This window comes from Lithobates pipiens, unplaced genomic scaffold, assembly GCF_037356315.1.
Source record: "Lithobates pipiens isolate NorthernLeopardFrog02 unplaced genomic scaffold, aLitPip1_a1.2 Scaffold_35, whole genome shotgun sequence".
NCBI classification, from domain to species: domain Eukaryota; kingdom Metazoa; phylum Chordata; class Amphibia; order Anura; family Ranidae; genus Lithobates; species Lithobates pipiens.
Genome location: NW_027507811.1, coordinates 2,407,595 through 2,424,613, shown reverse-complemented (window position 1 = coordinate 2,424,613; position 17,019 = coordinate 2,407,595). Strand labels below are relative to the sequence as shown.

General features: G+C 46.9%; 3 protein-coding genes across 5 annotated transcripts in view; all 3 read left to right on the top strand.

Annotated features, from left to right (window-relative positions):
- The first annotated feature begins 1,944 nt into the window (after nucleotides 1-1,944).
- LOC143955878 (uncharacterized) overlaps nucleotides 1,945-17,019 on the top strand; it is a 201,633-nt gene continuing 186,558 nt past the window's right edge. For all 3 annotated transcript variants that reach the window (XM_077465997.1, XM_077465999.1, XM_077465998.1), the window contains exons 1-3: nucleotides 1,945-1,997; nucleotides 5,447-5,575; nucleotides 5,851-6,197. In XM_077465997.1, the coding sequence (XP_077322123.1) occupies nucleotides 6,113-6,197 (85 nt within the window). In that variant the 5' untranslated portion in view covers nucleotides 1,945-1,997; nucleotides 5,447-5,575; nucleotides 5,851-6,112. The remainder of the gene's footprint in view (nucleotides 1,998-5,446; nucleotides 5,576-5,850; nucleotides 6,198-17,019) is intronic.
- On the top strand, nucleotides 6,462-7,597 carry LOC143955970 (uncharacterized). Its single transcript, XM_077466096.1, has 2 exons — nucleotides 6,462-6,713; nucleotides 6,829-7,597. Exons 1-2 carry the CDS (start codon nucleotides 6,477-6,479, stop codon nucleotides 7,057-7,059), a joined length of 468 nt encoding a protein of 155 aa, XP_077322222.1. The 5' UTR covers nucleotides 6,462-6,476; the 3' UTR covers nucleotides 7,060-7,597.
- On the top strand, nucleotides 7,760-9,729 carry LOC143955724 (uncharacterized). Its single transcript, XM_077465841.1, has one exon. The coding sequence runs from the start codon at nucleotides 7,775-7,777 to the stop codon at nucleotides 9,440-9,442; it is 1,668 nt and encodes a 555-aa protein (XP_077321967.1). The 5' UTR covers nucleotides 7,760-7,774; the 3' UTR covers nucleotides 9,443-9,729.

Genomic DNA, 17,019 nt, shown 5'->3' with positions numbered 1-17,019 from the left:
CAGTGCATTACATCCTAGTGAGGTGGTGACCACCAAAAGTGCAGTATATCCTGGTGAAGTGGTGAGCACCAGCAGCACAGTTCATCCTGGTGAAGTGGTTATCACCAGCAGAGCAGTACATCCTGGTGAAGTGGTTATCACCAGCAGTGCAGTACATCCTGGTGAAGTGGCAAGCACCATCAGCGCAGTACATCCTGGTGAAGTGGTGAGCACCAGCAGAGCAGTACATCCTGGTGAAGTGGAGGCCACCAGCAGCACAGTTCATCCTGGTGAAGTGGTGAGCAACAGCAGCGCAGTACATCCTGGTGAAGTAGTTATCACCAGCAGTGCAGTACATCCTGGTGAAGTGGCGGCCACCAGGAGCGCAGTACATCCTGGTGAGGTGGTGAGCACCAGCAGTGCAGTACAATTTGGTGAAGTGGTGAGCACCAGTAGTGCAGTACATCCTGGTGAGGTGGTGAGCACCAGCAGTGCAGTACATCCTGGTGAGGTGGTGAGCACCAGCAGCGCAGTACATCCTGGTGAGGTGGTGAGCACCAGCAGCGCAGTACATCCTGGTGAGGTGGTGAGCACCACCAGCAGTGCAGTACATCCTGGTGTAGTGGTGAGCACCAGCGGCGCAGTACATTCTGGTGAAGTGGTGATCCTGAAAATGTAAATTCACTATTGCTCTATGTGGTATTTACCGCAAAAACGCTCAGTAAATACCACAAAAACAGGAGTGAAAGTCAATAAAGAAAAAGAAAAAAAATGTCATGCTGTAAAAATAAGTAGTAGTCCCGGCATGCCATATTTGAGGAACCGGCAGCCACTGGCATCCATAACAACCAGTAAACAACATTGTTGCTAAGGAGCAGGCGGCTGCTGCATCCTTAATGACTGATGAGTCATCAGCTGTCAGAGGGATTAACCGCTGACTGTTGAATGTAAAAAAATTAATTGCAGGCAATGAAAAATTAAGAAAAAAAAACAATGTGGGTTCCCTCCAACAGCTCTTTGGTCTGTTATGAATTTTGAAGGGAGTCCCTTCACCAATTTTTTTAATATGGCATGGGGCCCCCCAAAATCCATTCCAGACTCATATCTGAGCACGCAGCCCAGCAGGACAGGAAAGGAGGGGATGAGGGTGTGCCCCCCCCCCCCCCCCCGAAGCATACCAGGCCATATGCCCTCAACATTGAGGGTGCTTTGAGGCACCGTATCCTTATGTTGACGGGGACAAGGGCCTCTTCCCTACAACCCTGGCCAGTGATTGTGGGGGTCTGTGGGTGGGGGGCTTATCGGAATCTGTAAGCCCCAGATCCTGGCCTCCCCTCCCATATGAATGAGTATGGAGTACACGGTACTCCTACTTATTCACCAAAAAAAGTGTAGTGTAAATACAGGAGGCAGTTTTTGACAAGTCCTTCATTTAAAAAAAAAAGAAAAATAATATCCCTGGATGTAGGTCCATTGTCAATCACGCTGCCCGCCACATACTCAGATTTCCATAAAGACACACATTGGATTATTATTTTAAAATGCTATTATTATAGAGGTGATGTGTGAAGAAAATAATTCTGGCTGATGTGACATTCCTTGAGTTCTAAACCTCCCCTGAATGATAATATAGCGAGCACCTTCTCCCACTGAATAACAGATGTTGCCTATTCTGGCCATTGTACTTTGTGGTTAGAACTTACTCTAAAATTAAATTCCCAATTAAAAATGTTGATATAAATTTACATGCCCCCCTTGGTGGGAGTGGAGATGACCCCCATCTATAAGGATATACAGTACATACACACACAGCACAAGGCCGTGTTCACACTACGAGACGTTTCCCGGGGCTGCAGGTCCTCTGAGCTCCACAAGGTGGTGATCTCACTTCTACCATAGTGACAGGAAGTCTCTATGGAAGACAGGAAGTGATGTCAGGTATAAATAGGATGTTTCGGGTGAGAGGTGAGTCGGGAGGAAAAAGAGAGGAGACGTTGCTGGAATAGGCAGTAGAGGAGGTAATGAGATCTTATTTTCTATTTACACCCAGTAACCCCCCGTCATGTCCGTCCTCTTCCTCCATAGTCACTGTGATGTCTTTTATCTCCAGCAGATGATGATACACACATATATAGTGTGGGAACCTAGATTACTCCCTTCAAGGGCAGAACATTCCCCCACTTACGGGAATGGAATATTTTCCTCATGTTGGAGATACATTCTAGTAATATGTTCCTCTAATCAAACAGCACTGACAATAAATAGACAAGACAATGACCATACATGGCCTACAAAGGGCAATTATTACACTGCACAGGCAGCCAATTGGCAATCATTACACTATGCAGCCAACACAATGATGGAGTGCCGGGGTCAGGAGTATGGAGCATAGAGCCCCTTACATTGCTGGTCAGGAGAAAGAAAACATTCCCCAGCCTGCCATGAAGAATATGTTCCACCATTGCCCGCTCTATCTGTAATAAACTCACCTCTCTCCACGACCTCTTTGTCACTAATTCATTGAATCTACTCGCCATTACTGAACCATGGCTTCATGAATCTGACACTGCGTCTTCTGCTGCCCTCTCCCATGGTGGTCTTCTCTGGACTCATTCCCCTCAGACCCTGTGGATGGAAAGGAGGTGGAGAGAGAATCCTTCTAGCCCCACATTGCACCTTTCAGGTACTTCACCCACCTCCCCCTCTCTGACACCCTCCTCATTTGAGGCACATTGTATTCCTCTTTTTTCTCCAGCTTCTCTAAGGATAGCTGTCATCTACCCACCAACCCCTGGGCCGGTATCAGCCTTTCTTGATGACTTCTCTGCCTGGCTATTTTACTTTCTCTCTTCTGAAATCCCCACAATCACTCTTGGGGATTTTAACATCCCTTTTAATACTAACACTCCTGCTACCTCCAAACTTCTCAGTCTAACCTCCTCCTTTGACCTAAATGAAACAATACACGCTTCTACGCACTCTGATGGCAATACCCTTGTTTTCTCCCACCTATGCATTCCATGCAAACTCTCCAACTATCCTTTCCTACTCTTTCATCTCCACCTCTCCCTCCAACCGCCTAACAGTTGCCCATAGAAACCTTCGCCATCTCAACCCTTCTCTTCTCGACTCTGATACTGACCACCTCCATGAAAAAATCTCACCTCTGTCCTGCCCCAACCTAGCTGCTTCTGTCTTCTGCACTTCACTGTCATCCTCCCGGGACACACTGACCTCCCTCATTACACATAAAATCGGACCCCGACCCCTACAACCTTGGCAAACAGATGACACCAGAAGTCTAAAAAAACACAGCCACGCTCTTGAGCGCCTTTGGCGTAAGACCGAGTCTCAGAAAAGAGACTCTGCCTTCCAAAAATACAGTTCATGTCTCCTCAATGCCAAGCAGACATCTTTTATCACTCTGATTAACAACTTATCGTCCCGTCCCAGTGAACTCTTCTCTAGCTTCAACTTTCTACATCGTCCTCCACTGCCTCCACCCACTAACTCATCCACTGCCCAGGAGATCGCCAATCACTTCAAACAGAAGATTGATACAATTCATGATGTGATCTCCACTTTACAGATACATTCTCTACTTAACACTCCATGCCCACAGGTACAATCATTACTTCCCTCGTTCAACTCCACCACTATAGACAAGGTTTATAAACTTCTTGCTAACATTCAGCTGACCACCTGTTCCCTGGACCCTTTACCTTTGCACGCTCACCCTCTGGCTCTATCCTACACTCTCTTTCGCCTCTGAAACCCAGGCAATCTCTTGCGGAGTCCTTCAAGGATCTCCCTTGTCTCCAGTGCTCTTCAACATATACATCCGCCCACTCCTCAAAATCATCAGAATATCAGACCTCTGCTTCCACTCATACGCTGACGACACGCAACTCTACTTTCGTATCACCGGACAAAAAGACCATCATCAACAACTAGAAAAATGCCTTACTTTGATAGACGACTGGATGACCACTAGCTCCCTCAAACTCAACGAATCGAAAACAGAGCTTCTTATCCTACACGCAAACCAAAATTCCCAAACCAAGACCCCTTGGACGCCACTTACCATCTTTGGACAGACCATCTCTCCAAGGACCAAGGCCAAGAGTCTCGAGTCATTTTTGACTCAGAAATGTCAATGGATGCACAAATGGGATCAGTAGTCAGCAGATCACACCATCTCCTCCGCCTGCTACTTAGACTCATCCCCTTCATTCCTAAAGAGGACAAAGCAGCAGTAGTTGGAACAGTCATTAATTCACGACTCGACTACGCAAACTCCCTCTATATAGGGCTACCCCAATATCAACTTGCACGCTTACAACTCATCCAAAACACGGCGGCAAGACTGATAACAGGAAAAAACCCCTGGGAATCCATTTTCCCTTCCCTGAGGAGCCTACATTGGCTTACCGTAAAAAATCGGATCACATCTAAGACCCTCTGCCTCACCCACAAATGCACACATGGAGACGCTCCTCAATACCTACACGAGAAAATAAAATGCTATACACCCAATCGCAGCCTTCGTTCATCTAACCAAAACCTTCTCCACATTCCCAAATCCTGTTAATTATCAAAGGGAGAACGAAGAGTCGCAGTCCAAGGACCACGGCCAATGGAACGCCCTACCGACTCACATCCGCATTGAAGAAAACCATCTGGCTTTCAGGAAAAAACTCAAGACCCTCCTCTTCTCAGATGCTCGACAACACAAGACGAATCCAGTGCCTTGAGGTGATTCAGTTCGCATTTGTTAGCGCTTTACAAGTTATTCATTCAAGTTATTCATTCATTCCCTCTCTAACTCACATCTTCAATCTCTCCTTCTCCTCTGGCATCTTCCCCAACTCTCTAAAACAGGGGTCTCCAAACATTCTAAACAAAGGGCCAGTTTTTTTCTCTTTCAGACTTTAGGAGGGCTGGACTGTGGCCAGCGGGAGTGAAAATTTTCCTAGCATCAGTAAGAGTATACATCTGGTATTAGGGGGAGGAATAGTGCCCCATCGTTGGTATCATAGGGAGGAATAGTGCCTCATTAGTGGTGTCAGTGGGAGAAATGGTGCTCCATTGTCAGTGTCAGATGGCAGAATAGTGTTTCGTATAAGTGGGTGGGATAGTGCCCCAAGGGCCGGATACAGGCAAGCAAAGGGCCGCAGTTTGGAGACCACTTTTAAAACATGCTATTGTCACCTCCATACTTAAAAAGCCTTTATTGGACCCCACCAATCTTAACAACCTAAGCCCGATCTCCCTGCTCCCCTTTCTATCCAAACTCCTTGAACGCCTGGTCTAAAACCAGCTGAGCGACCACCTCACCGAGAATAACCTTCCTGATCCCCTTCAGTCGGGATTTCGCCTTCTACACTCCACAGAAATTGCCCTTCTCAAACTATTCTTATTGTGTGACCAATACTATCCAAATAATTCTTACTTTCATTTCCCAAAGTTATCCGTCTACAAGGAGACCTGTATAGATCAAATGACGGAACCAATGAGGATGGAGGAGGACCAGAGTCACATGACTGAGAAGATACTAAACCTCACCCTGGAGATCATCTACCTGCTGACCGGAGAGGTGAGGAGGATTCTGGGAGGTCACATGACATCACTCTTATCTCTATTAATAAAACACAGACCTGACCGGAGAGGTGAGGAGGATTCTGGGAGGTCACATGACATCATTCTTATCTCTATTAATAAAAACACAGACCTGACCGGAGAGGTGAGGAGGATTCTGGGAGGTCACATGACATCACTCTTATCTCTATTAATAAAAACACAGACCTTTCCGGAGAGGTGAGGAGGATTCTGGGATTCTAACATGATATTCCTATTGGTTCTCCAATACAGAGATTTCCTCTTGTGAAGTCCGGTGATCATATGACCATCACAGTGCCTCCATGTGACTCCCTAAAACCTGAGAGACACAACATGGAGAAGATCCTAGAAGTCACCAAGAAGATGATGGAGCTGCTGACAGGAGAGGTGAGGAGGATTCTGGGAATTCTGGGACATTATCCAGTAACAGACAAGGGATGTGTCTGGATGGTGACTGTATCATTGTGTGTGTCAGGTTCCTATAAGGTGTCAGGATGTCACTGTCTATTTCTCCATGGAGGAGTGGGAGTATTTAGAAGGACACAAGGATCTCTACAAGGACGTCATGATGGCCAATCAGCCGCCCCTCACATCACCGGGTAAGAGGAGACTTTATTGTAAAGGAGAGAGCAGTACGGAGGCTCCACCTAGATCCCCCATCATCTGATAAACACATAGAAACAATGTATTCAGTCAGTGTGTGTGTTTCCTACAGATGGATCCAGTAATGGGAACCCACCAGAGAGATGTCCCCGTCCTCTGTATTCCCGGGATTCCACACAGGAAGGTCACACCATCCCCCACCATCATCAGGTAGATGAGGAACAATCACTGATAGTATCATTAGGATCTGTACATTATCTGCATTGTTACCATTGATGTCATTTTTATTATATATTCAGAGTGGAAACCTGAGAGATCCTAAAGTTGAGGTTAAAGAAGAGATAAAAGAGGAGGATGATGAGGATGGGGGGATGGAGGAAGAGCACAAAGATCTGTACCAGGACACCATGGTGGAGTCATCCAGATACAGGAACCCACCAGAGAGATGTCCCCGTCCTCTGTATTCCCGGGATTCCACACAGGAAGATCACACTATCCCCCACTGTTATAAGGTTGGTGGGACTGAGATTATAAAATGGAGATGATGTGTGGATTTTCTATGTGATGTCACAATAATAAATCTTCTATCTTACAGATGATATTTTCTCTCTCATTTTCTTGGTTTAGAGTGGAGATCCAATGGATATAGAATTTGAGGTGAAATCAGAAGAAGAAGAGAGGTATGTGAGGGATGATCAGCAGTCTATGGAGGAGGATGGAATAACGGGGACATTTATAGAGGAGGACACTCCTACAGAGATCAGCACAGGTGGGTCATTAACACTAAATCCATTCCTCCACCCATACTGCTCACTGATTGGTCAGGTAGGGCGGGGGCTGGGTGATATCAGCCTGTAATCCCCTGGTCACTTTCCTGAGCTGTGTTCCCCGTCCTGTATTCCTGGATTTCTCTCCGATAATCTTCCTTCTCTGTGCTGGCAGGAAAATGTTGATTTTTGGTATAGGCGTTGCTCGACCTAAGCACCTGGGGGATGTGTTTTGGACCTCAGCAAAAAGGAGGACCCACTCAATATTAGGTGGAAGGTCATGATTTTATGGAGGATTGGTGTATTGTATGGTACATACTCCTGACCCCTGCACTATGTACTCTCTGTTGTACATTACATAGTCCTGACACTTGTCCTATAATCCCCTCATCACTGTCACTCCTATAAAAGACAGTTCTCGTTTCCTCGCTCTCTGACTAAGGTCCATGAATAAAGAAATGATCTGGTAGGAGATCAGAGGACCCATTTACTAGTTACCTTGAGGGGGGAATTGTAAGATCCTCAGAGACAAAGCTGCCCTGATGTGGGCGGAGTCCTGGTTTAGGGGAACCAATCTGCTTGTGTCTAGTAATAATAAGCCAAATGGTCCGGGGCTGAAGTGATTAAACAATTCTACTTAAAATTTGTCCTAAGTCACAACCTTTATATTTTTACCTTATAACAGAATTATCATTAGGTCAGTAGATACTAAAATTGTAATCGTATCTGTGACCTGGAATATAATATGTATAATGTGAATGGGGGGGAGGGGGGAATTGTAAGATCCTCAGAGACAAAGCTGCCTGATGTGGGCGGAGTCCTGGTTTAGGGGAACCAATCAGCTGATGTCTAGTAATAATCTTTGTATTTCTATTTTAGTAGATGGACGGGAGATGAGGAAAACCTCAGAGGATTGTCTCACTTTGTCTCCAGACTGTAAAGTAGAAGATGAGGACATCACACAGTATAGTCCAGGAGAAAACCCGACTACCTCAAATGTCCATCCGGCACCACACAGTGTAGATGGACCATCGTATTCCTCTTATCCCGAGGAAGCTCAGACTGTGCGGGACGGTGCCGGACCATCGTATTCCTCATATCCCGAGGAACCTCAGACTGTGCGGGACGGTGCCGGACCATCGTATTCCTCTTATCCCGAGGAACCTCAGACTGTGCGGTACAGTGCCGGACCATCGTATTCCTCTTATCCTGAGGAACTTCAGACTGTGCGGGACGGTGCCGGACCATCGTATTCCTCTTATCCCGAGGAACCTCAGACTGTGCGGGACGGTGCCGGACCATCATATTCCTCTTATCCCGAGGAACCTCAGACTGTGCGGGACGGTGCCGGACCATCGTATTCCTCTTATCCTGAGGAACTTCAGACTGTGCGGGACGGTGCCGGACCATCGTATTCCTCTTATCCCGAGGAACCTCAGACTGTGCGGGACGGTGCCGGACCATCGTATTCCTCTTATCCCGAGGAACCTCAGACTGTGCGGGACGGTGCCGTCCTTCCAACAGATAAGAGGTTTCCCTGTACTGAGTGCGGCAAGTGTTTTTCAAAGAAAGCCCTTCTTTACAGACATCAGAAATCTCACACGGGTGAGAAGTCGTATTCCTGTCCTCAATGCGGGAAATGTTTTTCACAGAAGTCCAGTCTTAACTCACATCAGAGATTGCATACGGGGGAAAAGCCGTATTCCTGCCCTGAGTGCGGGAAATGTTTTTCACACCAGTCCAGTCTTATCTCACATCAGAGATCTCACACTGGGGAAAAGCCATATTTCTGTCCAAATTGCGGGAAAAGTTTTTCAAAGATTTCCAATTTTTACACACATCAGAGATGTCACACGGGGGAGAAGCCGTATTCCTGTCCTGAGTGCGGTAAATGTTTTGCACAGAAGTCCTCCCTTTACACACATCAGAGTTCGCACATAGGAGAGAAGCCGTATTCCTGTCCCGAGTGTGGGAAATGTTTTGCACAGAAGTCCTCTCTTTACACACATCTGAGGTCTCACACGGGGGAGAGGCCATTTTCCTGTCCTGAGTGCGGAAAATGTTTTTCTAGAACGTCTACCCTTTACACACATCAAAGATCTCACACAGGGGAGAAGCCACATTCCTGTCCTAACTGCAGTAAATGTTTTGCACAGAAGGACCATCTTTACAGACATCAGAGATCTCACACGGGGGAGAAGCCGTATTCCTGTTCCGAGTGCGGGAAATGTTTTTCACAGAAGTCTAGTCTTAAGACACATCAAAGATCTCACACAGGGGAGAAGCCACATTCCTGTCCTGAGTGCGGAAAATGTTTTACACTGAAGGACCATCTTTACACACACCAGAGATCGCACACGAGGGAGAAGCCGTATTCCTGTCCTCAGTACGGGATTTGTCAGCCACAGAAGTCCTCTGTTTACAGTCATCTGAGACTGGACAAGGAGGAGAATCAACTTTCCTGGTCTGAGTGAGGGAAATGTTCCTCACTGAAGTCCTGTCTTCCTGTACATCAGGGGGTCCCACACAACCCTCGAGGTGTATTAGTGAGTGCGGGAAATGTCTTGTATATGAATGTTGCTGGACATGTGGGGAAGAAGCACACCCTGATATACACCTCAGATATACTCCATGGCTGATCTTCATCATGGAAGAAACAGTTGATAAGGAGATCAGAGATCACCAAAGACATGGATGAAGTGTTGTACCGTGTCGGCCATTGATAGCAGGAGAAAAATAAAAACTGAGTCATTACCTCTCATTGGCTGAGTACATTTTGTGGTGTAAACTCTTGCAAGAGGTCTGTTTTTACTCAAGTTGTCTTCCAGGACGAAACGCGTCATTGGCTGAGTACATTTTGTGGTGGAAGATTTCACAAACACTTACAGGTCTGTTTTTTTAAAACTCCTTGAAGAAATAAGATGCACATTCACTCAACTGTGATGAACTGTGGTCATATTTTATTTCTTATGATTATTTCCTATGATCATTGGCTCCATCTTGTGGCCATAATGCGGTGTTGCACTAGTTTTACAGATGAAGGTCTTTCAGGAAAAAATACTGCGTTATAAACGCTAGATGGCTCTGAGGGTCATAGGAAATCACTGTGTTCATTATAAAATGGACAGATTTTTTCACGGCTGGACAAATGTTTGTCACAATCATCAACTAATATTCTATAAAATAGACCCCTTAGTTTCCTCCATCAGACGTGATTTCATACAAATAACTGAGATCATACACTTATGAGTACAGAAGACATTGAAGAACGTGAAGCCAACAATATTATACCGACCATTGATTTAGAAAGGACAATTCTACATTTGGTCATTAGGTGGCGCTAAGTATGGGGATTAGGGACAACTAGTGGCCAAATGTGGTATTTTCCATTTTAAATCAATGGAAAACATATGAAAAGCTCAGTGAATAGCCAAATGTCATAAATTCTTTACCCCGATACAAAGAGAAGGAATGTACATGCACTTTTCCCGGGAAAATTGCTGAGCAAATTATTTCTGAATAGACCCCTAAGTGTCAGGAGATGTTTATTTAGCCCCCTCCCACCCAGCAATTATACATATACAGTTGGACGGGAGCTTTGTCTATTTAGGGGAACGTACCCGTACATCCTCCCACTGTACCCATCAGGGGTGTGTAGCGGTGGGACCTGTGATCGTTGTGTCTCTTGGACTCCGCCAATCACAGATCAGGGTACAGGTCCCCATCAACACCTGTACCAGTGTCACTGACTTACCAGTACCTGATCACCGTCACAGCAGTACCATGTGACCAGTGCAGCCAGTAATATCTGTACCAGTGTCACTGACATACCAGTACCTGATCACCGTCACACCAGTACCATGTGACCAGTGCAGCCAGTAATATCTGTACCAGTGTCACTGACATACCAGTACCTGATCACCATCACACCAGTACCATGTGACCAGTGCAGCCAGTAATATCTGTACCAGTGTCACTGACATACCAGTACCTGATCACCGTCACATCAATACCATGTGACCAGTGCAGCCAGTAATATCTGTACCAGTGTCACTGACATACCAGTACCTGATCAGTGTCACACCAGTACCATGTGACCAGTGCAGCCAGTAATATCTGTACCAGTGTCACTGACATACCAGTACCTGATCACCGTCACACCAGTACCATGTGACCAGTGCAGCCAGTAATATCTGTACCAGTGTCACTGACATACCAGTACCTGATCACCGTCACACCAGTGCCATGTGACCAGTGCAGCCAGTAATATCCAGCAATAACCTGAACGCCATTTGTCCAAAAAAAGGTACAGAAGTGAGGGGAACCTTTCAGATTCTGATCATGACAGATGAGAGCAGCTGGGAGGAGGTCTCGCTGATGTAAAGAAAAAGATTTGCTGGTGATGAAAAAGAGAAAAAAATAATGGCATGGGGCTCTCCCAATCCGAAGGGTCTGGTTTGAATTTTGAGGAGAACCCTAACACCAAAATGTAAAAACAAATGGCGTGCCCCCCTCCACACCAAACCCTTATCTGAGCATGCAGCCTGGCAGGACAGGAAAGGGGGGGGGGTGAGGAAAGCCCCCCTCCTGTACCATACCAGGCTACATGCCCTCAACACGGGGGGTGTGCTGTGGCACAGAGTGGGCTCTGTCCCCCCCCCAAAGCACCTTGCCCCCCTGTAGATGGGCACAAGGGCCTCTTCCCCACAACCCTGACCAGTGGTTGTGGGGGTGTATCGGAATCTGGATCACAGCTCCCTCCCCCCATGTGAATGAGCATGGGGTACATGATACCCCTTCTCTTTCACCAAAAAAACACAGAGGTAGTTTTTGATTAAAAAAAGCAAAACAATTTAAGAAAAAGTCCCCAGGTGTGTAGATCCATCGTCAATCACGATGACCTCCTCATACTCGGGATACCGTAAGATACCACTTTGGAGCCCTATGACTCTAGCCCAGAAGGAAGCCTTTTTTGTCGTTGTCTCAGCCTGAAGAAGTGTATCTGAGTTAGCAGCCGAAGCCGTGTTCACACTATGAGGCGTTTCTTGGCGGTGCAGTTTCTCCTGAGCTCCACAAGGTAGTGAACTTCTCACTTCTACCCAGACAGGAAGTCTCTATGGAAGACAGGAAGTGATGTCAGGTACAGACAGGAAGTTCTGGGTGAGAGGTGAGTCGGGAGGAATTAGTGAGGAGGCATTGCTGGAAGTGGCAGTAGAGGAGGTAATAAGATCTTATCTTCTATTTACACCCAGTAACCCCCCGTCATGTCCGTCCTCTTCCTCCATAGTCACTGTGACGTCTTTTATCTCCAGCAGATGATGATACACACATATATAGTGTGTAAACCTAGATTAACCGACAGAACATTCCCCCACTTACAGTTCCGGAACATTCTCTTCATATTGGAGATACATTCTAGTAATATGTTCCTCTAAACAAACAGCACTGACAATAAATAAACAAGACCATGACCGTCCTGACCATACATGGCCTACAAAGGGCAATTATTACCCAACACAGGCAGCCAATGGGCAATAATTACACTGTGCAGCCAACACAATGATGGAGTGCCGGGGTCAGGAGTATGGAGCATAGAGCCTCTTACATTGCTGGTCAGGAGGAAGAAAACATTCCCCAGCCGGCTATGAAGAATATGTTCCACCATTGGTGTCAGAGGGAGGAAAATACTGAGAGGTCTGAGGAAAGTAGAGCTGAGGAATATCTCAGGGGGTACTGAGGCTAGAGGACTTTAGGGCCCCTGAGGGGGTAGTGGAGTTGAATGGCTCTGGGCCCTTGATATGTTTGGCAGGCATCAGGGCTCTGAGGGAAGAGGAGGCTGTAGGGTTAGGGGGACTCAAAAGTAGGGAACGGGGCTCTTGGTCTATGATGGTCCTCCCACCTACACTTACTTTTCAGACCTCCTTACAGAAATCCTGCCAGGAAATGGAGGCGACCTTCATCTTCTTACCATCTCACTGGTCAAATTATAATTTTTCAAGATTCCAAGTGGAATGAAGAAGGGCAGTTCTTAACTCCTTGTTGGGCACTCGAATGGTCAGGGGTCAGTGCTATGCATACAGGGAGACAGTCCAATACCTTCCCATGACACAGGGTCTGGCAGTGCCCGGTGCTGGAAATCAGCGCCCCAGGAATCCTCCACCACCCTGTACAATGTCCTAGATACTAGAATACACTTGGCAACCAAGTGAACAAACCCCTCCCCCCTGCTGTCCTCCTCCTACCCACACTGGGCTGCCATTGGAGGGAAGAAAAAAGATTCCTCCCCCACAGCTCTCTACTCCACCAGCAGCATCCTCATGTTATCCAATCAAATCCCTTCCCTTACTGCAGAGTGTGACATCACTCCTGTCAGTCAGCAGGCTGCCGGAGATTGGAGCCTTGCAGCCGGAGTTCTGGCAATAATCCTGATTATCCGGCAACTCCGACCAAAAGTCAGCAAGTTAGATTGCACAAGAACTCTGGATAGCCGCACTATATAAAATTTCAATTTGGAATTTTTGTGCATCCTAGTCTTCAGGCGATGAGCTGGTCATTGCACCTGTGGTTACGAGGATATTGTGAGAGACCATATAGCAGAGCCACTTAGAGCTGAGTCCATTTGTGTAGAAAGTTCCCCTTCCTGGACATCATGATGACCCTCCATTGACCTCACAGCACTGCCTCAGAGCAAATGGAAGGATCATAATTATCATTCCTTGTCTGCAGCTGTAATACTAATCGAATCCAGTTCAGAAACCAAACAAACCCAACAGAGAAAAGGGAGTTTATGCTCTGACAGACCAAGAGGGTCCCGGGTAGTGATGGCCGAACGGTTCGCCCGGCGGTCGTTTCGCGGCGAATTTCCGACTTTCGCCGTCCGCGGGTTCGAACGCCTTTTTCCGTCGTTCGCCCCGGCGGACTTACGTGTTTAATGTATACAAGAACTTTAACCTTTCGTGACACGTTTATCATGTGTTACAGGACAACCAATTGAGACATGACAGCTCATGGACACTTGGACATTCCCCCTAACCTATAAATACACCCGATCCGGTGGCCATTTTACATTCTTTCTTCTGTCACTGTAGGGAAAGGATCCTGTGTGGAGTAGGGACAGAGAAAACGCTAGCTATTTGGTACACAAAAGTTCTTTTCAGGACTGGTATAGGTGTTAGGTCAGCAGCCTGAGTTTCTTTTGTCAGTTTAGATAAAGGGACAGAGCGCTGTATGCTGCTATTTTAGGGACAGCTCAGCCAGATTAGTCTTTCTTCATCATCATCATCATCATCATCATTAGCTGTTACTATCAGGTCCACAAAAGAGCTGTTCCAGCTAATCGTTCCAGCCTACTCTTTTTTGCCAATTTGTATAGGGACAGGCAGGAAGCAGTGTGTCAGGCAGTGAGGATAATTTTAAAGACTTGCTGTTACTATTAGTTCCACAAAGGTTCTTTTCAGGACTGGTATCAGTGGTACGGTAATAGGCTTGTACACGTATAATATTCTTTCTTCCAAATATAGAAAGAATATTATACTTGACTGCTGCCCTTCTGCTGCAGTCTGCTAATCATTCACAACTCACTTGTTCCACAAAGCTCTTTATCAGGACTGGTAACTTGGTCTGTCTAGGGTGCTACGGTACATAGGCTTGGGTGCGGTACAGTCTGCTGTTCTGTAAGGACCGCTATCGGTCCACAATACATAGGGTTGCCGTGCACTACTGCTGACCGCTGCCCTATACTGCAGCAGTCCTTCAGCGGTATAGGGACTGACGCACAGTCTGCTAAACACTAATACACAACCTGCTTGGTCCACAAAAGTTCTTATAAGGACTGGTAACTTGGTATAGGGTGCTACGGTACATAGGCCTGAGTGCAGTACAGTCTGCTGTTCTGTAAGGACCGCTATCGGTCCACAATACATAGGGTTGCCGTGCACTACTGCTGACCGCTGCCCTATACTGCAGCAGTCCTTCATTGGTATAGGGACTGACGTACAGTCTGCTAATCACTAACACACAACCTGCTTGGTCCACAAAAGTTCTTATAAGGACTGGTAACTTGGTATAGGGTGCTACGGTACATAGGCCTGAGTGCAGTACAGTCTGCTGTTCTGTAAGGACCGCTATCGGTCCACAATACATAGGGTTGCCGTGCACTACTGCTGACCGCTGCCCTATACTGCAGCAGTCCTTCATTGGTATAGGGACTGACGTACAGTCTGCTAATCACTAACACACAACCTGCTTGGTCCACAAAAGTTCTTATAAGGACTGGTAACTTGGTATAGGGTGCTACGGTACATAGGCCTGAGTGCGTTACAGTCTGCTGTTCTGTAAGGACCGCTATCGGTCCACAATACATAGGGTTGCCGTGCACTACTGCTGACCGCTGCCCTATACTGCAGCAGTCCTTCAGCGGTATAGGGACTGACGCACAGTCTGCTAAACACTAACACACAACCTGCTTGGTCCACAAAAGTTTTTATAAGGACTGGTAACTTGGTATAGGGTGCTACGGTACATAGGCCTGAGTGCAGTACAGTCTGCTGTTCTGTAAGGACCGCTATCGGTCCACAATACATAGGGTTGCCGTGCACTACTGCTGACCGCTGCCCTATACTGCAGCAGTCCTTCATTGGTATAGGGACTGACGTACAGTCTGCTAATCACTAACACACAACCTGCTTGGTCCACAAAAGTTCTTATAAGGACTGGTAACTTGGTATAGGGTGCTACGGTACATAGGCCTGAGTGCGTTACAGTCTGCTGTTCTGTAAGGACCGCTATCGGTCCACAATACATAGGGTTGCCGTGCACTACTGCTGACCGCTGCCCTATACTGCAGCAGTCCTTCATTGGTATAGGGACTGACGTACAGTCTGCTAATCACTAACACACAACCTGCTTGTTCCACAAAAGTTCTTATAAGGACTGGTAACTTGGTATAGGGTGCTACGGTACATAGGCTTGAGTGCGGTACAGTCTGCTGTTCTGTAAGGACCGCTATCGGTCCACAATAGATAGGGTTGACGTGCACCACTGCTGACCGCTGCCCTATACTGCAGCAGTCCTTCAGCGGTATAGGGACTGACGTACAGTCTGCTAAACACTAATACACAACCTGCTTGGTCCACAAAAGTTCTTATAAGGACTGGTAACTTGGTATAGGGTGCTACGGTACATAGGCTTGAGTGCGGTACAGTCTGCTGTTCTGTAAGGACCGCTATCGGTCCACAATAGATAGGGTTGACGTGCACCACTGCTGACCGCTCACCTATACTGCAGCAGTCCTTCAGCGGTATAGGGACTGACGTACAGTCTGCTAAACACTAATACACAACCTGCTTGGTCCACAAAAGTTCTTATAAGGACTGGTAACTTGGTATAGGGTGCTACGGTACATAGGCTTGAGTGCGGTACAGTCTGCTGTTCTGTAAGGACCGCTATCGGTCCACAATAGATAGGGTTGACGTGCACCACTGCTGACCGCTGCCCTATACTGCAGCAGTCCTTCAGCGGTATAGGGACTGACGTACAGTCTGCTAAACACTAATACACAACCTGCTTGGTCCACAAAAGTTCTTATAAGGACTGGTAACTTGGTATAGGGTGCTACGGTACATAGGCTTGAGTGCGGTACAGTCTGCTGTTCTGTAAGGACCGCTATCGGTCCACAATAGATAGGGTTGACGTGCACCACTGCTGACCGCTCACCTATACTGCAGCAGTCCTTCAGCGGTATAGGGACTGACGTACAGTCTGCTAATCACTAACACACAACCTGCTTGTTCCACAAAAGTTCTTATAAGGACTGGTAACTTGGTATAGGGTGCTACGGTACATAGGCTTGAGTGCGGTACAGTCTGCTGTTCTGTAAGGACCGCTATCGGTCCACAATAGATAGGGTTGACGTGCACCACTGCTGACCGCTGCCCTATACTGCAGCAGTCCTTCAGCGGTATAGGGACTGACGTACAGTCTGCTAAACACTAATACACAACCTGCTTGGTCCACAAAAGTTCTTATAAGGACTGGTAACTTGGTATAGGGT

What these genes read in the sequence shown, in the direction of transcription:
- LOC143955970 (XM_077466096.1), top strand. Translation starts at nt 6,477, where the DNA reads ATGTCATTTTTATTATATATTCAGAGTGGAAACCTGAGAGATCCTAAA. An exon ending in CTATCCCCCACTGTTATAAG is followed by an intron (nt 6,714 to 6,828) that starts GTTGGTGGGACT and finishes TTCTTGGTTTAG; the next exon opens with AGTGGAGATCCAATGGATAT.
- LOC143955724 (XM_077465841.1), top strand. Translation starts at nt 7,775, where the DNA reads ATGTGGGCGGAGTCCTGGTTTAGGGGAACCAATCAGCTGATGTCTAGT.